The sequence below is a fragment of the Miscanthus floridulus genome, chromosome 5 (genome assembly GCF_019320115.1).
Source record: "Miscanthus floridulus cultivar M001 chromosome 5, ASM1932011v1, whole genome shotgun sequence".
Classification (NCBI taxonomy): Eukaryota; Viridiplantae; Streptophyta; class Magnoliopsida; order Poales; family Poaceae; genus Miscanthus; species Miscanthus floridulus.
In genome coordinates, this window is record NC_089584.1 from 42,521,085 (window position 1) to 42,545,577 (window position 24,493).

The following is a 24,493-nucleotide window of genomic DNA, read 5'->3' on the forward strand; positions in this document are numbered from 1 at the left end:
AATATACAGATATAATATATTAATGTTGCTAAAGTAATATGAGCATTACATATTTTTTTCCGGGAAGACTATCTTCAAACTTTATATCATAGCATCAGAGATCGCCTGTAGAAGAAGAAAATAAATTCTTATCATTTCAGAAATAGTAATGGTTATATGAGCAATAAGACACATATACTTACATTTCATAATGGCTTATACTTATATTATTAACATAGAATTTTCTCATATGATGAATGACTACATGGTTGATCACATGGTACATAGGATCACAACATCACGCACCGACACCGCCCCGGCCCGCCTCACGTCGTCGTCGTCGTCAGCACGCCGGCCCGCCTCACGTCATCGTCGTCAGCACACCGGCCACCGCGCCGACACGTATATATACGTCATTTGTATTCATATGCATTTCGTCCATGCGTTTCTATGTATACGGCGGAGCACCACCGCCCTCGTTCACCCATGTGTACAGACATATATACGGCGGAGTGGAGCACCGCCACTCTTGTCACACCGCCCTTTCTCGTGCCCTAATTCGCCCTAGTACCGACGTAGTTCGTCCTAGTGTGGCGAATTGCGTCCGTGATCGAGGGGCAAGATTTAATAATGCATATTGTTTGTAGATTTTACGCATGTAATAAGCAAAGATTTGACGTACTATATATTGGTTTTGTTTTTTGAAGCTAGATGGCCGACCCGAGAAATATGGATGAGGAGGAGTTGATGATGAATTTGATCAACACTGGCACTCAAGTTGCCGGCGATGATGGTGCTAAAAATAACGTGCAAGAGGATGTAGATGACGGGAGTCAGTACTTAGCTCTTGAACAAAATGAGCAACAACATATTGGCCAAGTATATATTTTTTATTATTAGCTATATATATATATTATCATATGTCTTATGTGTGCTCATGACATTAAAAATAATGTTTATGTTTTGTAGCCCTCTGGATCGACATCAACAACTACAACGAAGAGTAAAAATGTTCGAGGTCCCAAAAAGCCATTGGAGGGTCGCTTCATCATCTCGGAGTTCAATGTGGATACAGGAGAACCAGGGGGGCCGAATAAAATGAAATTTGTGCACCACTGTGGTTACCTTGTACGGGACCGGCTCCCGATTAGTACCCGTGAATGGAAGAAGAAGACCAATGCTCCTCATATCAGTTTTGTCTCCGATCGTGACAAGGCGTTAATTTGGAATGATGTCTTGGTACATTTCACGCTCCAAACAGATGATTATGATGATATAATAGATGGTGATGAATTGAAGGAGCGAGTTAGGGATTGGGCAATGAAGAAGATGGCCACCCAGTTTCAGACTTGGAAGAAACACCTATACACGACGTATGTCAAGAAGAACATAGCACCAGATTTTACTGTCCCAGGCCCGATCTCAAAGCAGAGGCCCTATTGGGATGAGTTTGTACAGTACAAGACTTCAGAAGAGGGTGTGAGTCGGGTGATAAAGAACCAACGTAATGCCCAACAGAAGACATACCACCATACCTTGGGATCAGGTGGCTACCCGACTGCCATTAAGAAGTGGAACAAAATGGAAGCAGACCTTCTTGCCAAGGGTATCAGACCAGAATCACTCGAGTGGGGAGAACGTGCAAAGAATTGGTTTTTCGCTCATGGGGGAACACTAGACCAGGAGACAGGGAAGTGCGTTTATGGCGCAAGACTGCAAGAAGCAGCAGAAAGATTGTTTTATGCTCAGAGAGCTGCTGCTAGTGGTGCGTTCAGGCCCAACAGAGAGAAGGATGAGCTGACATACGCCATCGGGACTATTGAACATGGTGGCCGAACTAGAGGCAAAGGAAGTGTCTCGTGGGAGCATGGATTCCCTCAGGACAGACCTTCCTACAGAAGTCGCCAGAGAAAGAAGGAAGAAGAGGCACACCGGCTCCAGAGGTTGGAGGAAGCGGTGCGTGAAGCACAGGAGCGGGAAAAAAACCTTGAAGCGAGAATGCAGGAGGAAATCAAAAGGCAAGTGCAAATAGCAGTGAGTGCAAGCAAGCAGGCATCAGAGCCAGGAATCAACATTAGCCAATCTGTTCAGTTGAAAAGCAGCTGCGCTTCCACGGAGGTACCAAATCAAGGGGACACAGGACTGCGCTTCCCTGTGGATGACGTCACTGAACCTTGTACAACGTGTGAGCTACACATTCCGAAGGAGAATTCCACAATCAAGGTGGCTATCGGTCTTGTTAATCCTATCAACCGAACCAAGACACCAAGGATTCATGGGAATATAATCCAAGAAGGATATGCCACCATCTCGGTAGATAAAGCTGAAAAAGGTTTTAGTGATTTGCCTCTTGACATTCCTGGAGGTGATGGCGAGAAGACTCTAGGAGAAGCGGAGAAGACATTCATTCTATGGCGCAAGCGCTACATCATCATTCCAGGGATGTCGGCTCCACCTCCTTCTGAACTACCTCACCATAGGTACGTGCGGATGAAAACACTACATCATTAATTTGTATTGGCTTAAATAATTAACAATCTGCTCATAATAATATGTCATTCCTTTTTTTGTAGCAGATCCTCCCCCAACCTAAATCCAATTGTTCAATCGCCAGATCATCATAGTGCTCTGTACGATGACATTGTGTTGGAAGACGAGGCTGCATCCACACCCTCTCCAAGGAGGTCTCCAACGCCACAGCTGCCACCTCCAAGGAGGTCTCCAACGCCGCTGCCAACACCTCCAAGGAGGTCTCCAACGCCGCTGCCAACACCTCCAAGGAGGTCTCCAACGCCTCCCCCGCCTCCGCCTACCAAGAAGCCTAGCAAGAGGCCAGCCCCTCAAACGAAGAATCAGTCCCCGCCTGCAAAGAAAGCCACCGTGAAACCAAGGGCTATTCCCAAAATAATATCTGAAGAGAAGGAAGAAGGAACTGATGCATATAAAAAAGACATGTCTAGATTCTATGACAAACTTAAAATGAATCAAGAAGCAAGGAGAAACCCAGAGAAACCGTACTTCTTCGTAGCTCCAGATATTTTAAGAAAAAAGGTGACTTCTTACCAGCATCAACAGCGGGAATCTCGTAAGCCGTCCAAATCAACGTTATCAGACTATGACCGCACTCTCACCAAGTCAATTGAGGCGGCACAGAAAAAGAAGCGGGCAGGGAAAGGAGTTGCCCAACTCGGACAACAAGCGCACCAATCAATCCCCCCGCTAGTTGTTGGTAATGAATATGGTTCGAATTTAGGATTAATGCATCAGGCAAACATACCTCCGGATGTCGATTTGGATCACCTTGGTGAATTTCTTGATGAGACTGGTCTCGACCTTTACCAGATGTTTGGTGATGGAAACATTGAGAGTGCGGCGGAGGTTGATATTTGGAAGAAAAAATTTGTACTAGGCCAGAGTCTATACAACCCTCAAGCCTTATCTGATCTGGGGACGCAAATGTACCTGCTAAACAAGTGGTACATGCAGGCGTCTACCAGTGGAGACTTCTGCGTTGGTGTCAGAATTAGAGACGAACATTGGTTCTGTGGCGATGATGTTATGTATGTTGACTTTGCAGAATTTCATCAACTATGCCACCTTACCTCTCTGGACAAAGTTATCATTAGCTGCTATTGCCTGTAAGTAATAATTCTTTCGATCTATTATTAAACTCATCATATGTGTGTATATGCATATAAATTATCCTAACAAGTACTATATATATGCAGATTTACAATGACAGAGCTCAGAAAGGAAGGCTGCAATGAAATTGGTTTTGTTGATCCCCATATAGTATTCAAAGACCCAATTACTCCAATGACTAATTGGAAGTCTGAGTCAGAGAGTAACCTCATGAACTTCTTAGTGAACCAACGCCACAAGAAGGATATACTCTTTCCCTATAACTTCAAGTGAGTGTTAATCATGTCGATCATAGCCTTAATGGCTCATATGTTGATTCTAGTTAATTAATGAGTGTTATGCGTTATATCCTATAAACACATGCAGCAATCACTGGATATTGATGGACATCGATCTGGTGAAAAGTCACTTGATAATCTATGACTCGATGAGAAAACCACAACAAGACTACCAAGATATGATAGATATTATCCAGAGGTAATTTCGGGATCTCTAGCAACTATATATACACACAAACATGATGATTAACTATATCTGATGACGTGGCAAATTTTTTATTGGGCAGTGTTTGGAAAACCTTTATTGAGAAGCAACACATGGAAAAATGCAAAGCGCCACTGAATGTAATCCCATTGAAAGTAAGTCCCCTGAATCGCATCATCTTTATTAATTAAACATATAGCTTTCACCGGATCACCAGATTGGATGACAAATCTTTTTCTCGTAAAGTGGTGTCTGAGGCAGGAATAGGGGAACAACTACTGTGGTTACTATGTTTGCAAGTTTATCAAGGTGCTCTCCCAAAGAACTCCTACAGAGAGACTCAAAGTACGTTAAAAATACACTATATATTCATTTAATTATTATTATTGATTGTGTTACTATGTCTTTATATATATATATGTACATATATTAATTTATTTTCCTTTAATTCAAACCTGTAGACTCGATGGTTGGAGGAAAAGGTCATACGGCAAGACCAAATCAAAGCAATTCAAGAGTCTATAGCCGGATTTTTTAATGAGCAGGTCATCGATTCCAAGGGCGAGTTCTACTTCGACCCAACACTGCCATTGAAGCCAAGCTAGAGGATGAGAAGAAACTTGTTATGTCACAACAACTATAATGCAATCTTTTGTAATATATGCACATGAAATAATATAATGTAAAATACACATATGCATGCATGCATGTAAATATATATATGATGCATGCATATATATATATATATATATATATATATATATATATATATATATATATATATATATATATATATATATATATATATATTTCTATGCTTGAATTGTGTGATTTAATACGTTCATTGTGCTTGAACCGAAACATACTATATGCGCATATAAATGTATAATTAGCAGCGTACAATACGACTTCGAAAACCTATTTTGAAAAGAAAACAAAAAAATGAAAAGAAAAGAAAAAAGAAAAAAACCTTTAGTCCCGGTTCGTATTACCAACCGGGACTAAAGGTGCCGGCCATCGTGGCATGTCAGGAGGCACCTTTAGTCCCGGTTGGTGTTACCCACCGGGACTAAAGGTCCTCCTTTAGTTCCGGTTCCTGACCCGGGACTAAAGGACCCCCCCTTTAGTCCCGGATGCTTGCTCCCGGGTGGGGAACCGGGACTAGAGGGGGTTCCCCACCGGGAGTAAAGCTCGGTTCTCTACCAGTGGGGGCTCCAGCCCCCCTACCGCTCGCGAGCAAGCGAAGCCCCGTAGAGCCGTCGTCTGAAATTTCAGTTATAGATGTACAGATAGGAGGGGCTGAGATTTGCTGAACCTCTTTTCTTGTTAATCGTCGTTGTTTAGCCCATCTTAAATTTTTTCCTAGCTTCGTCCCTGGTTGTAGGTCTGCTGCATGTCATGATAGCCACGTCCAGAGAACGTCCTCCCTAGGATGAATGGTGTCCATAAGAATTTACCTCTTGTTCTGGCCAGCTATACTGTCCAGTGCTAGGATGATATAGTGAGGGTGTGCTGCTTGCCATTGACCACTTGAGGCCTCCAGCCATCCACCTTCTGATCGTTCAGGAGTTTGTTGGCTCCAGGCGGAATGTTGACCTGCTCCAGGGTGAAACCTTCGGGAAGTTTCCCATTGTTCCCAATCGGCATAGCTCGTGTATGCTGCTTCTTCTGGTGCTGGATCCATGTTGGCATGTAGATGTGGCTGATACGCTCCACGTGTCATTCGAGCAGAGGCACTTCTGCGAGGTGCTGCGTCATTTCTTTCTAAGGGCAGGGTTAGTGAATACACAGAATACAAACCGAAATTCCAGCTAAGTAACGGAATCTTGTTCGTATACCCGCGATAAATCATAGTATATGTATCATTTGCACCTGCCTTCAACATGTTTGCCTGGCGAAAGTATTCAAAATCTATATACGTGCGCTGATCAGGAAGATAGAGAACTGAAGCGTTGGCTAGCAAGCCCAAATTATTAGCAATACAAGTGACTAAGGAAGTGCACTCAACGTCACCTGTCTGAGTGAAAATTTCTAACCATTAGGTCATCATGCATTTTACGGGTAAACCTTTTTATGCTTGACCATAGCATATAGCAATTTTAATTCATCAATTCTGACGGTACGAGTATCCATGCTAGGTGTCGAATATCGATATTAGGGATATTCAAAGTAAGGAAGTTAGCGTCCACGTTGACTTCCCCGGATGGCTAGAGACGTATTAAAAGGTCCCGTCCGACCCCAAGGCCGCGGGCTCCATCTCGCCCGCCCTCGAAGCCGCGGGCTCCATCTCGCCCGACCCCAAGGACACGGGTTCCAACTCGCCCAAAGCTGCGGTCTCCGTCTCGCCCAAACCCGAGGCCGCGGGCTCCGTCTTGCCCGACCTCGAGGCCGCGGGCTCTGTCTCGCACCGACCCCTTGGGTGCGGACTCCGTCTCGCTCGACCCTAAGGACACGGTTTCTGTCTCGCACGACCTCAAAGACGTGGGTTCTGTCTCTTCCGATGAGGACCCATACCGCGGCCAACCACTCCAGGTCCAAGCGTATGGGCCTAGGTCCAAACTCTAACACCAGGGAAGAGGCTAGCACGCCTTAGGTAACCCGTGGCCATGACGGGCCATACCTGGGAATTCACATCAAGAACACTGTCGGACATGCAGGTGTTGTTCTGCCTAACTCTCGTACAGACGCTGACAGGCGCGTCAGTTCACCACGATGTCCGCCGGGATGGAGTGGAACACCATGACCGGCAGATGACGCCTGCGCATGGCGCCAGTGACAAATAGGACCGCAACGTAGAGCCATCCCTATTGACATCTACAGGATCGGTGGGATCCGCATGAAGGAGAAGAAGGATCCGGCAACCTTGGAAGCCTTCTTCTCTCTCTCATTCTTCTTCTTTTCCTCCTCTGTAACCCACGCTTTCCCTTCGCCTATAAAAGGGGAAGCAGGGCACCCCATGAAAAGGGGGGCTAGACACAGGGGAGATCTTGACACAAGAGCATGACACGAACACACGGCTGAGCGGCAAGCGAGCTCTCAGCACCCGTTCACTCCTTCCACCAGAGACTTGAGATCATCTTCCTCTCTCACATGTTTGTAACCCCTACTTCAAACCAAGTATCGGTAACACAAGCAGTAGTGAACTCGACGTAGGGATGTTTTGCCCGAACCAGTATAAACTCTTGTGTCCTCTGAGCACACCATCCGAGCGAGACGCGTAAATCCAAATTTACTCATCGGTGGTCCGAAAACACCGACAGTTGGCACGCCGAGTAGGGCTTTTTGCGCGTCTCGACGTCCACATCAGGCCTCGAATGGCTAGTCATGGCATTAGCTAGGTCCCGGGCATGCACGTGTGCTTCGGGAACCTGAACTTCATCATTACGACAGAGAGAGAGTTGACGTAGGTTCCCACCGCCGTCCAACCTCTCCACTCCGCCAGCCTCAACGCGATCGCCGAGGCGCTTGAGGAGCTGTAGTTGCACGCATCGGAGGCTCGCACCCCTAGGAGCGACCAACTCCTCAGCTTCGATTACGGAGGGCTAGAGTGACAGCTCAGCGCCTTCCTAGGACCCCGAGCATTCCAGGAGGACCAACGCCGCCTCATCTTCTTGTTCGTCAATGTCATGACACAACTTGCCACAGGAGAGCCGCTCTCCCCGAAATACCTCATCCAGAGCGCCCTGATAGCGCTCCTGTTCGGTCTGCACAACGCCGCAGAGACCGTAAGCCACCTTGTGGCATAGCGCATGCCCCCATCCCCTATGAACGATGAGTTCTTGGGGATGACCGAATACATCACAGAATCTTTCCACGACCTTCTCGCGGGAGAATCAGAGTCACCCTCTGACTCTGACTCCAGCAGGGGGAAACATCATCCCTCGTGAGAATGTTTCATGGCAGGTACCCTCCACCGTGATGCACGCAACACCCTAGATGTCCACGGGCATGCCCACGGTGATGAGAGGGAGGAGGCTAGCTGCGGCTACCACCCTTGTCGTGGCGGACGCTATGATAGCGGCAAGGACCGAAGCCCGAGCCCCGACTTGCTAGGACCTCAGGCCTTTGGTCGACACATCCTCAGCGCCATCTCCCCACCGCGGTACCGACCGCCAACCAACATCTCGAAATACTCCGGGGAGACAAACCTCGGACTGTGGCTCGAGGATTATCGGCTTGCTTGCCAAGCCGGTGGAGCGGATAGTAACAATTTCATTATTCGCAACCTTCCATTGTTCCTGGCCGATTCAGCGGGAACGTAGTTGGAACACCTTCCGTCCAACTGAATCCAAAGTTGAGCAGACCTAAAAGAGATCTTCGTAGGAAACTTCCAGGGCACATACGCACGTCCTAGGAACCCATGGGATCTCAAAAACTACTAATAGAAGTCAGGGGAAACTCTTCATGGGTACATTCGGCGCTTGTCCCGGCAGTGCAACGAGCTGCCCAACGTCGCCGACGTCGACGTCATAAGAGCTTTCCTGTCTGGGACCACCTGCAAGTCCCTAGTTCACAAGCTGGGATGTAAGGGCCCGTGAACCACCAAGGAGCTCCTCGACATCACCACAAGCCATGCCTCAGGTGAGGAGGCGGTCGGGGCAATTTTCGACCGCCCCAAGGGCAAGGAAAAGTGCGATGAGGATGCCGGCGAAGGCGCCTCCCACCGCCCCAACAAGAAGAACAACAAGTAGTGGTGCGAGGGCTCACTCATGGCCACTACCAACCGTAAGGGGGGTTAGAAGCCCGCCGAGGGTACCCCGGACCACTTCGAGAAGCTGCTCGAAGGGCCATGCCTAAACCATGCTTTCCCCGTCAAGCACATATACAAGGATTGCGTCCTCATGAAGCGGTTCTTGTCTGGAGGCTCCAACAAGGGAGAGCATGGGAAGGAGCCCAAGCCTACCATAAACAACGCCGAGGGGGAGGACGGCGGATTTCTAATGCTGGATGGCTGCCTCATGATCTTCGGAGGGTCTGTGGCCTACGACTCCAAGCGCTGCCAGAAGCTTGCATGCCGCGAGGTCTATATGGCCGAGCTAGTCGTGCCTTCCTTCCTCCGATGGTTGGAGTCTGCCATAACCTTTAATCAGACTGACCACTCGGAAAAGTGTCCCGCAGCCGGGAAGATACCCGCTCGTGGTTGACCCGATCATCGGCACAAAGTGGCTCACTAAGGTACTGATGGATGGAGGAAGCGGCCTCAACATTATGTACGCTAAAATGCTCGATGCCATGGGCATCGATCGATTGTGCATCCGGCCGACTAGGGTGCCTTTCCATGGCATCGTGCCAAGAAAGCAGGTCGTGCCACTTGGGTAGATCAATCTGCCTGTCACCTTTGGTAATTCGACCAATTATAGGATGGAGACCCTTACCTTCGAGGTGGTCGGGTTCCACGGGACCTACCACGCCATCCTGGGATGTCCATGCTACGCGAAGTTCATGGTCGTCCCCAACTACACCTATCTTAAGTTGAAGATGCTAGGTCCATGCAGGTCATCACCATCGGCACCTCCTTCTAGCACGCCTACGAGTGCGAGGTTGAGTGTTGCGAACACGCCGCGGCAATTGTTGCCTCCAAAGAGCTTATGGCCATTAGGGAGGAGGTCATCGAGGAAGCACCCGACCCCTCTATCAGCTTCTAAAGAAGGCCGACCGCTTCGAATGGACGTCCGAGGCCTAGGAGGCACTTGACAAAGTCAAGTAGCTCCTGACAAAGGCCCCAATCCTGGTCCCCCCAACCAATGGGGAACCGCTTCTGCTCTATATTGCAGCCTCCATATAAGTGGTCAGTGCCGCCCTAGTGGTAGAGCGAGAAGAAGAGGGACATGCCCTCAAAGTGCAGCGTCCCTGGTGGTAGAGCAACATAGTTGTTCGATGAAAAGGGCGTATGACAAACAGGGAGCTGAGGCATCCCTCAAGGATGCCATGGACCAGCTAGATGAAGCATGCGACGTTGCCCTCCTCTGCTCGGCCAAGTACCAGCAAGTGTTGCGCCGGTACCACAACCATCGAGTGCGGGGTCGGGCCTTCAACGTCGAGGGCCTAGTGCTCCGCCTCATCCAGAGCAACAAGAACTGCCACAAGTTCTCTCCACCATGGGAAGGACCGTACGTCATCATGGAGGTACTCCGACCAGGCACCTATAGGCTCAAGACCATCGACGGTGAAGTCTTCGTCAACGCCTAGAACATCAAACAACTACGTCGCTTTTACCCTTAATCTACGTACGCTTTCTCTTATCAGTTTCGCTATCGACTCCTCGAACTTTATGACACCCGACCCCAGCAACAGCAAGGGGTCGGGCCTCACTCAGGGGGCGATAAGAGCATATCTATTTGGTATACATTCTCTATGCTCGATCCTTTCTCACGATAAGATCTAGAAGCAAGGTTTGCAGAAACAAACACTGAGTAAAACTGGTCGGACCGCAAGAAACCTATACCCCAGCGGCTATGGCGTTTTTGCTCACCAACATGATCAAAGTTTTTTGCCCGCACCCCAAGCTTTTTAGCGAACACATTAAAGAGTATATCTATCTGGTAGGCATTCTCTATGCCCAACCCTTTCTCACGTTAAGATCTAGAAGCAAGGGTTGCGAAAACAAACGCTGAGTAAAACTGGTCGGACTGTAAGAAACCTACGCCCCAATGGCTACGACGTTTTTGCTCACTAGCATGATCAGAGTTTTTTCACCCACACCCCAAGCTTTACAACCTTAACAACAAAAAGGGTCAGAGTGCATTAACCTTTTTATATGCTTTGCCTCGTTCAGAGCAACAAGAACTGCCACAAGCTCTCTCTCCGCTATGGGAAGGACCGTACGTCGTCACGGAGGTGCTCCGACTAGGCACCTATAATCTCAAGACCATTGACGGCGAAGTCTTCATCAACGCTTGGAACATCAAATAGCTATGTCGTTTTTACCCTTAATCTATGCACGCTTTCTCTTATCGATTTCGTTGTCGACTCCTCGATCTTTAGTGACACCCAACCCTAGCAACGGCAAGGGGTCGGGCCTCACTCGGGGGCTGATAAGAGTATATCTATCTAGTAGACATTCTCTATGCCTGACCCTTTCTCATGTTAAGATCTAGAAGCAAGGGTTACGGAAACAAACACTAAGTAAAACTGGTCAGACCACAAGAAACCTACACCCCAGCGACTATGGCATTTTTGCTCACCATTGTGATCAGAGTTTTTTGCCTGCTCCCTGAGCTTTTTAGCCTTAACTATGGAAAGAGTCAGAATGCATTAAAGAGTATATCTATCCGGTAGACATTCTCTATGCCTGACCCTTTCTCACGTTAAGATCTAGAAGCAAGGGTTGCGGAAACAAATGCCAAGTAAAACTAGTTAGACTATAAGAAACCGACGCCCCAGCGGCTACGATGTTTTTGCTCACCAGCGTGATCTGAGTTTTTTCACCCACACCCGAGCTTTACAGCCTTAATGATGGAAAGGGTCAGAACACACTAACCTTTTTATATAAAAAGAGGAGAAGAGCTAAAAATTTGTTTGGCCATAACAAAATTTAAGAGCTTGTACACTTATTACGAGTTCGCCACCTGGCTTATCTACCAAACTAATTTCTTGGGGGATGATCTCATCCTCTATCTCGGTAGGTAAGTCTTGTGCTAGAGGGCCACCTCCTTCTCGATGTCGTCCAGCTCAGTGTTGGGGTAGACAGGCATGAGAACCATCACAGGTAAGGTGGGATACGGAGCCAAAAATGCTTCTACGGCCCATTCAGGCCTAGGAGTTCGAAGGCTGGCCCTCCGATGGGTTCACAGCCGCTCCAGGGCACCCATAGAGTGAGGGGTGGAAAGGGATAGGACCACTAGCGGCCAGTACCCAGGTGCATGAGCGCCGCGAGCATCCCGGCCCATGTTCGAGTCTTGGTCGGTTCCTAGTCCATGGTTTCCCTCGAAGAAAGGCAATGGGCCTTTGGGACCGGTTGAATAGACCTGAGAACTATATGGATTGGCCACTGAGAATCTAGAGTCGGTCACCAGCTGACCCATGCTGAACCCCCGTGAATGAGAAGTCGAGGCCCCACTCGGACTAGCCCATTAATAGCTCATCCAGCACCATTTTTTGTCCATCGAGGGAAAACATGGCACGGCTCAGTTTCTCCATTTTATCAAAAAAACGCTTGAGGAATGACGATCACAAAGATGAGCTGACCCCTCGATCGGACCCCTGTAATGCATGGGGGGTCGAGGGAAGTTGGACTCATAAGGAGACCAAATGTGCAGTCGTAGGACGATGGCTCGAAACCTAGGGAGGGGTACGTACAAAAACTAAGAATAACATTTCTAAAATAAAAAATGCTTTCTCTTACTAGTTTCGCAATCGTCTCCTCGATCTTTAGTGAAACCTGACCCCAGCAATGGCAAGGGGTCAGTCCTCATTTGGGGGCTGATAAGGGTATATGTATCCATTCTGAAATAGTCATCATGCCCGACCCTTTCTCACATTAAAAACCTAGAGGCAAGGTTTGCGGAAAACAAACACTGAGTAAAACTGGTCAGACTGCAAGGAACCTACACCCCAGCAGCAACGGCACTCTTGCTTACCAGCGTGATCAGAGTTTTTTGCCCACACCTTAAGCTCTATAGTCTTAACAATAGGAAGGGTCGAAACACATTAACCCTTTTTACACATAAAAAGGGAGAAAGAATGAATTTGTTCAACCGAAACAAAAGAACAAGCTTGTTTAAACGAAACAGAAGGGTTGGAACTTGTCCACTTATTACAAATGTGCCGCCCGACCTATCTAACTAAACTAACCCCTTGGGGCGATGATTTCATCTTCTATCTTGGCAAAAAGGTCAAGCCAGGGGGGCCACCTCCTTCTCAATGTCATTCAGCTCGACATCGGTATAGACAGGCACGAAGCCTTGGCTCATCGTCTCCAGATCGATGTTCTCGTAATGAGAACGGGCGATCATGAACGATCGGTGAATGCCAAAGCAAAGCGTGCCCCTTGCCATATCACGTGCTTGGTCCATGATCCGGGTGGCGTGAACCATGAGCGAGCTTATGTCCTGCTCTGGGGCTAGCTCGAGCTCATCGTAGACCAGCTAGACGGCGACGCACAGGTTGTCGTGTTTGTCGCTCTCCTTCTGGAGGGTGTCCTTCACCTCTCTGAGCTCCTTCTCTAGACCACGGCTCTTCACCACCTCCGCCCCAAACTTGTCGTCGAGACCTACCCAACTCACGTACCAACCATGTTAAAAGGCTTACCATGGATTTCAGGTAGAAAGACAACAAGGGAAACCAGAGACTTACCGTTCACGTCCGACCAAAGCCTGTGCACCTCATCGCGTTGATGGGTCACCTTAGCCTCTAGGCGCCAGACCTCTTCTTGGCACTGATTGACCTCCACGGTGAGCCCGATGGCCATGCCCTCAGCTGCAACCTTCAGGTCCCTCTCCCCCTGAAGCTCATCCTCATGGTGGTCGATCCACTGTTGAGCGTCGGCGCACTCCTGGTGAGCCAGGTCAATCCCCATGCGAAGCTCCTCTATAGCCCAGAGCAAATTGTCCCACTCCTTCTGTAGCCACTCGGCCTCCATAGCGTCCGTGCGCACCCTCTCCATTAGGGCTGCGAGCTTCTCCTTGGCCTCGCGGGCATCGTCGCGAGCATCCTTCTCCATGACTCAGAGGTCGGCCACCTCCTGGGTGGTAGGGACAAGCTCAGCCACCTTCTGACAGGCGATAGCGAGCTGTGCGGCCAGCCCCTTACTCTGCCGCGTCTCCTCGGCAAGGAACTAGGACTTCTCACAGTAGCAGGCCATAAGGATCTGTGAAGAAGACAAGACTTATATGTGTAGAAGGAGAACATGAGGGTCGAAAGTACGATCAAATCATACTTGGCTAACCAGGGTGACAATGTCGCGCATCAAACTCAGCATGGTGGTTAGGGTGCGAACCACGTCCCCAACCTCCATGTGGATGCTCCCCCATTCCCTCTCCTCTACTATGTCATCGACGGCAGCCACCCTGACCAGAGACTGGGATGTCCTCGTGCCGACCTCAAGTGGCGTCGACCTCTCTCGCGGTGGTAGCTCCTCTAGAGCAGCTCCTCTAGCAATAGAGGGGGCAGGTGATGTGGACATGGAGGCCTGCCCTATCACCACATCCACGAAGGATGCCTTGGGTGCACCCCCTTCCGTCCGCCCCACCACAGACATGACCACCTGCACGGATGACGGCTCTAGGGCACCCTTAGAGCGAGGGGTGGAAAGGGATGGGCCCACTAGCGGCCAGTACCCGGGCGCACAAGCGCCGCGGGCATCCTGGCCCACGTTCGAGTCTTGGTTAGTTCTCAGTCCATGATTTTTTTCTCGAAGAAAGGCAACGAGCCCTTGGGACCGGTTGAACGAATCCAAGAACTATATGGATTGGCCACCAAGAGTCTAGAGTCGGTCACTAGCTGACCCATGCTGGACCCCCACGAATGATAACTTGGGGCCCTACTCGAACTAGCCCGTTAACAGCTGACCGAGCTCCATGTTTCGTCCATCAAGGAAAAACATGGCACGGCTCAGCCCCTCTGTTTTATCAAAAAACGCTTGAGGGATGACGATCACAAAGATGAGTCGACCCTCGACCGGACCCCTGCTACACGTAGGGGCTTGAGGGAAGTTGCACTCGCAAGGAGACCGAACGCTTGGTCGCAGTACGACGGCAGACCGATCGGATCCTAGGGGACCGAAATCAAGAAAAATCTTTCCAACCTCCCGAATCCTACGGTTACATGTCCCCAAGAAGACCGATCATGACAAAAGGGAATCACCGTCCTACCAGGATATGCCACGGGCTACAAAAAGAAGGCCAAGGCCCTCAGAGTCCTGTCCAGAAAAGCCTCCAAAGGAGTATTCTACTCCTCCGCAGGCTCGGGGGCTACTATCGGGTATTGACAATAGGGATACCCAAAGCAAAGAAGTTAGCACCCACGCTGACTTCCTCGGATGGCTAGAGACATATTAAAAGGTCTCGCCCGACCCCAAGGTCGTGGGCTCCATCTCGCCCGACCTTGAGGCCGTGGGCTCCATCTCGTCCAACCCCTTGGGTGCGGGCTCTGTCTCGCCCGACCCCAAGGACGCGGGTTCCGTCTATCCCAAGGCCGCGGGCTCCGTCTCGCCCGACCCCGAGGCCACGGGCTCTGTCTTGCCCGACCTCAAGGCCACGGGCTCTGTCTCGCCCGACCCCAAGGACGCGGTTTATGTCCCACCCAAGGTCGCAGGCTCCGTCTTGCCTAACCTCGAAGACGCGGGTTCCGTCTCATCCGACGGGGACCCATACCGCTGCCAACCACTCCAGGTCCAAGCGTATGAGCTTGGGTCAAAACTCTGATACCAGGGAAGAGGCTGGCACACCTCGATGTAACACGTGGCCATGACGGGCTATATCTGGGGATTCACATCAAGAACAGTGTCGGGTGTGCGGTGCTGTTCTACCTAACCCTCGTACGAACGCTGACAGGCGTGTCAGTTCACCACGACATCCGCGAGGATGGAGTGGAACGCCATGACCAGCAGATGACGCCTGCGCATGGCACTAGTGATGAATAGGACCACGACGTGGAGCTATCCCTATTGACGTCTATAGGATCGGTGGGACCCGCATGAAGGAGAAGAAGGACCCGGCAATCTTGGAAGCCTTCTTCTCTCTCATTCTTCTCCTTTTCCTCCTCTGTAACACACGCTTTCCCTTCGCCTATAAAAGGTGAAGTAGGGAGCCCCTACCTAGGGAGGGATCTGAACATAAGAGCACGACACGAGCACACGGCTGAGCAGCAAACGAGCTCTCAGCACCCATTCACTCCTTCCACTAGAGACTTGGAATCCTCTCCCTCTCTCGCCTGTTTGTAACCCCTACTGCAAACCAAGTGCCGATAACACGAACAACAACGAACTAGACGTAGGGACGTTCCGCCTGAACCAGTAAAACCCTTGTGTCCTCCGAGCACACCATCCGAGCCAGGCGCGCAAATACAAATTTACTCGTCGGTGGTCCAAAAACACCGACACTAGGAAACATGGTCATGCCTAACCAACGATAATGTCATTGGTTCGAGAATAATTAAACTCTCTTTTCCCCGTAATCTCTTGCCAAAATTGCCCTCTTTCAAATTCAGGTAATGTTAAATCTAAATCAACTGAGCAGCGTGCATGAAAACCAAGTAAAAGGCTTAGTTCCTTCCAACTAGGAGCAAATTCTTTTCCAAAGAACCTAAACTCTACCCTAGTGTCCGTTATTTTTAGAGTGCATAAAAATTCTAGTGTAAGCAGACGAGGATCAGCCTCGGGCAGCCGTTGATCGAGAGCCTGGCGCTCAGGTGATCCCCGGGGTCCCGAGCAGCTGTCGAGGGCGTTCTCGGGGTTTTGCTCGATCCTTGGCTGGAAGGTGCGTACGAGCGTACCTGATGGGTGTTGCCTCCCAAGCGATCCTGAAGGGATCGGTCGGGGGTCCTTCGATAGGGAACCTCTTATCCTAATACTTAACATATCCCTAAGTTTGAGCCTTGTCACCGGTATTTAGCTTTGCGTGACAAAAAAAATGAATGGTCTATGTCATGCTTCTTGTGAGCTTTTAAGGCATGCACATTGTTGGATAATCGATGGACCAATTGCATGTTAGATACCAAAAAGTCATTTTTATTTTTATGCATCATAGTCTCGTTGATAATAATATGTTACTCCTCTAGGTCACCGCTAAATAAGCTATCAAATTAGATACATGATTGTCAAAATTGATATATTTTGGTTTTTTTCCTCTTTGGAGACGTCATTGATGATGCGTGAAGTATTCAATCAATAGCACAGAAGGACACTTGGCGAGGACTTATATTGTATACAGAGGCATAGAATTGGAAGTGCTACAGTGATTTTTTTTTTTTAAATGGATGTACCTGGTGGCCACCATTGATATCTCGTGCATACATGTAGGCCCTCCCGAGAGTGTGAGCTCGGGTTATGGAGAGGCAAATAAACTAATTAAGATTTCGATCTCTATTTTATCTCGTAATACTGCTTTTAATAAAACCTGTTAGAATTCTTATTCTATAGAGAGTGGAGGATATGCCTTTACCTTTCATAAGGTAGTTTATAATTGCATATGTGGGTCAAAGTTGAGAAAACTTAACTTATAAAAAAAGCTAAAATGGACTATATAATTTAGGACAACAAATAATGTTAGTTCTATTAAATGCTCTTTCCGTTCATGAAAAGATGCAATTCTCACTTCTTTTGAGGAGTTAAAATGATTTAAAGCCGGAGCAAAGTTATATAAAAAATATTAACATTATGATACAAAATTGTGTTATACGGTAATATTATAATCATCAAAATGGCATGAGGCTTCTCAGAGACAATACACCATGGAAACCTATTTTAATGCGTACGTTTTCGTTTCATGATTACCTAGAAAAAAAATCATATAGTTACTGTTCACTAAACCAGTCGAACAGTATTTTTTCTCAAAACAAATCAACCAAAACAGTGTTTTTAGCTTAAGTTTTGGACCAGGACCAATATCCAATTTCAGTCGCTTGATGAACATGCAGAGACGAAAAGGCCTGCAGCGCAGCCTCGGTCGTGGGGCCGACCGCCCAGCGTCACGGAAACGAGGGAATCGCCGCCCTGCGTCAGCAGGTCATGCTGCTCTTCCAAGTTCCAACCGGCAACCGGACCCTTGGCCGTGGCGTCGCTGTCCGAGCGCCGGACAAGAGACCACGAATGAAGACTAATGCTCTACTGGTATAAATAAGGATAGATTAGAAAACATTAAGATTACTTATGATTTGTATAGAAATATTTTTGTTTTCATTATGCCTTAGCTTTATTTTCTCTCTCTTCTTTTTTAGCATGAATCACTTTTTCTCTCCAAACATATATACAGAGCATCTATATTTTTTTATTCGAACCTGTATAGCACCTGAGCTATAAGTATAGCATCAGGGAAAGCCTTCAGACAGGCGTGATGAAAAAGAGGCGGCGGTGGTGTGAACAAGTGAATATGCCGGGGGCCAAGGGCCCTGCCTCCCCAGGATACTTCGCCCCCCGTTCCACCGCGGCCGCTACAGGATCCGGGAGACGAAAAGTAGTAGTAGTAGTAGCAGCCCCATCCCCAATCGGTCGTAACGCACGGTACCCAATTCTTGACTTGGCTCTCTCCATGAGCTACTACTCCATCTCCATTTCTTCAATCATTTCTCGCCTTTCAGTTCAAGGGCGTTGCTTCCCTTGGATAACCACGGCATCGTTATAGCCGCCGGGCCCGAGCTCAGGTACTTCTTGGTTCTTGTCCTCTTCATTAGTTTCAGGATTTGTCCCAATCCAAGGTTGGTAATTCTCTGTGTTTGTTTCGTCTGTAGTCTGGGATGTAGTTGAATTCAGGGATCTTTGGATTCTTGTCATACGTGCCAACAACAGGAGGATCAATTCCCCTCAAAAGAGCAGCAAAGGAAGAGCAAGAGGGGCGACAGGGAGGAGGGGAAGGCAGTGGAAATGGAAGCCGGTTTCCTGTGGAAAGAGAGCGGCGACCAAGCCAGTGCGGCCAGAATGACCGGTGGGAACAGGAACAAGAGCCTCGACTGGAATTTGAACGACTGGAGGTGGGACACCAACCTGTTCCTGGCCACGCCGGCGGCCGCCGCGCCGTCCGAGTGCAGCATCAGGGAGCTGAGCCGAGCTCAGGGGGAGATCGATTTCGGCGTCGTCGTTGACAAGAGGCGGCGGCTCTCGCCAGTGGAGGACGGCAGCGCCGACTGCAGCAATTCTGCGGTAGCCGATGGGGACAACAATCACGTGGTGTCTGTTCAGAGAGGGCGGAGCAGTGAGGAGGAGGAGGAGGAGGAGGAGAGACCCAGGAAAGGTGCCAGTTCGAGCACCACTTGTCAGGTTGACGGCTGCCACGCCGATCTCAGCGGTGCCAGGGACTACCATAAGAGGCACAAGGTGTGTGAAGCCCATACCAGGACGACTGTGGTCTGCATCAAGAATGTAGAGCATCGGTTCTGTCAGCAGTGCAGCAGGTTGGCCACCAATTTCGTTGTGAGATTACAATTGCTGATCATTTTTTTTTCTCCCGCGCATCTTTGTTTTGGAGAAAGAAAAGAAAGATTGATCCAGTACAAAAACCCAAAGCGGCAAAGAAAAGAGGGAAAAAAAACACACCAGGACACATTACCCGGGTGTCAAACACACAACACAAATGAATTGCTGATCATTTAACCTTGAGAAATACTGAACATATTAGTTTTATGCCCCATGAAAGGATCCCAGTTCATGCTGATTATTATCTTGAGAAATTCCAAGCTGATTTTTGTGCTTGGTAGAACTCTAGGTGATGCTGATCATGTACCTTGAGGAATGCTTATGCCCCCACACATAATACTAGTTAGTATAATATAAAAGTGCTTTTACCTGGATCTGTGCTATTGCTATCGGTACAATATCATTCTATGATTATCTCATATTTTTATCTTCTGCTACTATTAGAATACCTTTTGTTATTGAAGAAAGATATTCTTCTGCTTCGATGTTACCACCTCCGTTTTTCGTTTGTTTGTGTTTTACTTGTGAAAAGTATTCTTTCTTGTTTGTCGTTCTAGGATTCCATGTAGAGACAGCTATATGTCTCTAGTTCATTGGCCGCAAATAGTTAGTTGAGAAGACACTAAATTAAGGATGTACTTTTAGTAGAGGTTTGTGCACTTTTCTTAATATCCTTACATCAAGTCTAAAACAGTAGACTAAAAAAATTGTAGGGAGTTGTTGAAGTGATGGTTTCAGTTGATTGGCATTTGGGTAAGGAATATATAGCTAAAGGTTCATTTAATGATGTGTTATCATAATTTCTCACCTCTATATATCAGAGACAAGAGCACATAGATAATTCAATGAAATTGCTGGGGATATCAATAGAGTGGTGTTGACTCGTTTGATTAATGAGAGGCCATTTGCTCTAGTCATTGCTATACAATTCCCTTGTAAGTTGTAACATCATGATAGGCTGCAAAATTGAAGTTTGGTGTTGCTCTAGGCAGTGCTATATAATTCTCTTGTAAGTTGTAACATCATGAGAAGCTGCTAAATGTATGTAGAAGAAAAAAAAACAACCATGGTTCTTTCTTCTACATACATCTTGAGTTTAGCAGCTTATCATGATCTTGAGTTTAGCATCAAACATGGAATCCATATTTTAATATTGCAAGCATTTCTCATTTGCTTTCATTTGCTCATCAGCTGAAGAAAGTAACTATTCTGTATGCCATGATAGGTTTCACCTTCTTCAAGAATTTGATGAAGGGAAGAAGAGCTGCCGCTCGCGTCTAGCAAAACATAATGGAAGGAGAAGGAAAGTTCAACCACAAGCTGCTGTGAATGGGAATTCCATGAATGAAAATCAATCCCTAAGTAGCGCCTTATTCCTTCTGTTAAAACAACTTTCTGGGCTAGAGCGTAAGTTCTCCTTCAATTAGCAATTTTAGATGCAAATATCTCAAACCACATGCAATCCAGAGTTCCAGACATAGTAATTCTAACTGTGTGCTTGTGTGGATGGCAGCTGGTAGCTCTTCTGAGCAAATCAATCATCCTAATTCTTTGGTTAACATTTTGAAGAACCTTGCTGCTATTGCTAGCACACAGTCATATCAAGATATTCTAAAGAATGCAAATTCAAATTCAATATCGGCAAATGCTGGTAATAATGCTGCAAATGGTTCTATTGTGCATGAGCAAATTATACGATCAACTCCTATCGGGAGGGAATCATTAGCAGGTAAAACATTTTATCATTTACTTGATGCTGTTTAGCGTGACAAATACCAAAGTTATAAAAGAAAATGATTTGAATAACTTGTTTTCTCAGAAGAGCCTCCAGTGAAAAGGCGAGTACAGGATTTTGATTTGAATGATGCTTGCACTGAAGAAGCTGAGGTAAATTTTTAGTAAATTTCGTAAACTACAATAATCTTGAACAGACATCGTAAAACTGCACCTTTTGCAAACCAGTCTAAAAAAACTACACTTTCATTGTCAATCTATGTCTCTACTCTCAAGTATATTTTTGAGAAGCAACTTCGTGAAACTACATTTCTATTGTCCAGCTGAATCACAAAACTACACAGTTATTGCCATTCAATATCACAAAACTACAATTTTTAGCTGTTAAAAAGTGTATTTTGCCAGTACGAATTGAGCGCATATGTATGATTTGATGATGCTATTTGACAATAGAAGTATAGTTTTGTGAAAGTGATTTCTAAAAGTATAGTTTTGCAACAGGTTTTCCAATTTTAGTATAATTTTCTGAAAGTTACTCTGAAATTTTTAGATTGATTCTCCAAGATGTATTTCTGATGTTTGATTCCTACTTAGCCCAATACCTCTTATGCACATAACATTTGCAGAGCCGAACAGATAAAATTGTGTTCAAGCTCTTTGGAAAAGAGCCGAAAGATTTTCCTGTAGATCTACGGGAACAGGTCATTTATCATGTTACAAACTGGAATCATGTTTCTCTAACAACTTTATCAGTGTGAAGATTTTATGTTGCTAATGCAAAATCGTTCATTAAATGGTTTGAATTTACAGATTAAAAACTGGTTGTCTCATTATCCAACTGATATGGAAAGCTATATTAGGCCTGGTTGTGTTATTCTAACTATTTACCTTCGCCTCCCTAATTGGATGTGGGATGAGGTAGTATTGCACTACATTAACTGCGACTTAGATATGTATATGTTTTCTTTATAGTATATGGTGCAGAAGCAAATCGCTTACTTACTCTTATTTTCCTTTTCTATTAAAGCTTGATGATGATCCAGCTTCTTGGATAGAAAAGCTTCTTAGCTTATCCAATGATGGACTTTGGAGAAAAGGATGGTTGTATGCTAGGGTACAGGACTGCCTAACACTGAGTTGCAATGGTCCGTTCGTCTTATCTGTAGTCATTATTCTGCTTCCTTCTCTTTTCATATATTCGAAGACCAGCTTCATTTGTCTTTCTTTCCTTATTTTTGGTAGGTAGTCTTATGTTTGCATCTCCCTGGCAACCGGTAATTGGTGACAAGCTTCAGAGACTCTGTGTAACTCCTATTGCAGTTGCTTGTTCTTCATCTGTAAAATTCTCTGTGCGAGGTTTCAATATAGTTCAGCCAACCACAAAGTATGTATCTCTTTTTTTCACATTTAAATGTCTCGTCTAAACCAACTTGTGTGAACTGGTAAATCTGAATTTTGTTTTAGATTACTTTGTGTGTTTGGTGAAAAATATTTAATTCAAGAAGAGACACAAATGCTACTTGAAGATTCAACTATGCAGCAAGGCCCTCAATGCCTAACCTTCTCATGTTCCTTTCCTTGTACAAGTGGAAGAGGATTCATAGAGGTGCATGGTTCGTGTATTTTTTTATGTCCTCATTTTTTGTTCATATTACAGACTTGACTCCCTTTTCAGGTTGAAGATTATGATCAAAGCAGCCTTTCTGTTCCCTTTGTTGTCACCGACAATGATGTATGTTCTGAAATTCGGACGTTGGAGCATGGATTGAATTTAATTTCATTTGATGAAACCTCGGAAAGAATAGATGATCTGATGGCTTATCGCAGTCGGTCGTTACATTTTTTGCATGAAATCGGATGGCTCCTTCAAAGGAGCCACGCGCGAGCTACGTCTGAGCAGCCACAGTATTGTCCAGACCGTTTCCCTGTTGCAAGATTTAGATGGCTGCTATCCTTTGCAATTGATCATGAATGGTGTGCTGTTGTAAGGAAGCTTCTGAACACCATGTTCCAGGGTGATATTGATCTAGATGTCCCGTCACCAATTGAATTTGCCTTGGGAGAAAATCTGTTGCTTACTGCTGTCAGGAAACGCTCAAAGCCTTTAGTTGAATGTCTATTAAGATACACAGCAACAAATTATGCTCCAGTGGGCAGTGGAGACGGTGCTCCAGTTCAGTTCTTGTTCACTCCTGCGATGACAGGACTGTCAAATATTACACCTCTTCATATTGCAGCCACAATCAGTGATGCTACTGGTGTTTTAGATGCTTTAACTGATGATCCTCAGCAGGTAACTACTATAAATTATCATGTTCTTAACTGTAGCATCACTGAGTAGCAGATTTCCGATTCTTAGTGTACCACATTTAAAATAAAAGCTAAGACCACCATTTATTGTAAGAACCTAAGTCTGCACATGAAACATTTTCATCCGAAATGCATTATGTACTTCTCAAAAAAAAAGGACTTCCACCAAAACATGGTTTGTGTGTTACATTGATTGTCGAATAGATCGTGTAGGGTATATAATATCACATCAGAGTTCTGTGTAAGGTGTATGAATAAAAAAAATTACCTTAAAACTTTTCTGTTTACTTTTGAGAATTTGTGCAAGTACTGAAAAAATTGCTGTCTGGCTTCTTTCTGCCTAAATGCCTCAGTTGGGAATCAAAGCGTGGAAGAATGCTCGTGACGCCACTGGCTTCACTCCTGAGGAATATGCTCGACAGAGAGGCCACGTATCCTATATTCAAATGGCACAGGACAAAATTGACAGAAGGGTGAGCAGAGATCATGTCTCGGTTACCATCCCCACCACAATTGATACTGTCGAAAAGCATGCTAGCGGATTGAAGTCTGCCGATCAAATCACATTTGGTGTGGAGAAACAACCAAGCATCAACCAAACATCGAGCTGCAGACAATGTGTCCAGCAGGTCCAGCAGCTTGCATTTTTCCATCCCCGGACAAATAGGTTTTTGTCTAATAGGCCTGCGATGCTTTCCTTGGTCGCCATTGCTGCCGTCTGTGTCTGTGTGGGATTGCTCATGAAGAGCCCGCCACAAGTTGCTTGTATGAGGCCTTTCCTCTGGGACAATATACGTTGGGGCCCCAATTGATAGACTGCACAAGAGCCAGCCCAATTGTATCAGTGTATGATGAAGATGTTTGCGCTGAGCGAAGCTAGATTCTAGTAATGTACATGTTTCTTAGACTAAAATGCCTAAATTGAAATTTTTGTTACAATATAACCTGTGAAGTGCTCTAACTTGCCTAGCTTGTAACTCCAATATTGCATTTGCATCCTGACTGAGGTAAAGCTTTTACTTGTATCCATTGAGAGGAAGAAAACCTTTTACTTCTGCATTCTGTTTTTTTTTTGGGTTGGGGGATGTAGCTGAGAATGGCAGGTAAGTAGGTAACCAAATTCTCACCTGTTCCTTTTTTTTTCTCGAATAACCTGTCCCATTAATTATCGTCTGTAACAGTAATTAATGCCGTTTATTAGTGGACCAAGGGCGTACTCAGTGTAGAGAGCTTTCGCTCTGTGGAGGGTCTAGGAAATGGTGTTAGTGGTAAGCCTTA

The 24,493-nt window shown here is 46.5% G+C and overlaps 1 protein-coding gene across 3 annotated transcripts; it reads left to right on the top strand.

Annotated features, from left to right (window-relative positions):
• The first annotated feature begins 18,105 nt into the window (after positions 1–18,105).
• LOC136449881 (squamosa promoter-binding-like protein 1) lies at positions 18,106–24,272 on the top strand. Of its 3 annotated transcripts, none has more exons than XM_066450104.1 (12): positions 18,106–18,402; positions 18,490–19,149; positions 20,397–20,578; positions 20,685–20,900; positions 20,994–21,058; positions 21,532–21,606; positions 21,716–21,823; positions 21,933–22,050; positions 22,148–22,289; positions 22,370–22,511; positions 22,581–23,198; positions 23,569–24,272. In XM_066450104.1, the coding sequence occupies exons 2-12, from the start codon at positions 18,623–18,625 to the stop codon at positions 24,025–24,027; spliced, it is 2,652 nt and encodes an 883-aa protein (XP_066306201.1). In that variant the 5' UTR covers positions 18,106–18,402; positions 18,490–18,622; the 3' UTR covers positions 24,028–24,272. The 3 variants fall into 3 exon arrangements, with proteins under 3 accessions (XP_066306201.1, XP_066306200.1, XP_066306203.1); XM_066450103.1 differs by having other exon boundaries at positions 20,991–21,058; positions 23,569–24,271; XM_066450106.1 differs by lacking the exons at positions 21,532–21,606; positions 21,716–21,823 and having other exon boundaries at positions 20,991–21,058.
• The last annotated feature ends 221 nt before the right edge of the window (positions 24,273–24,493 follow it).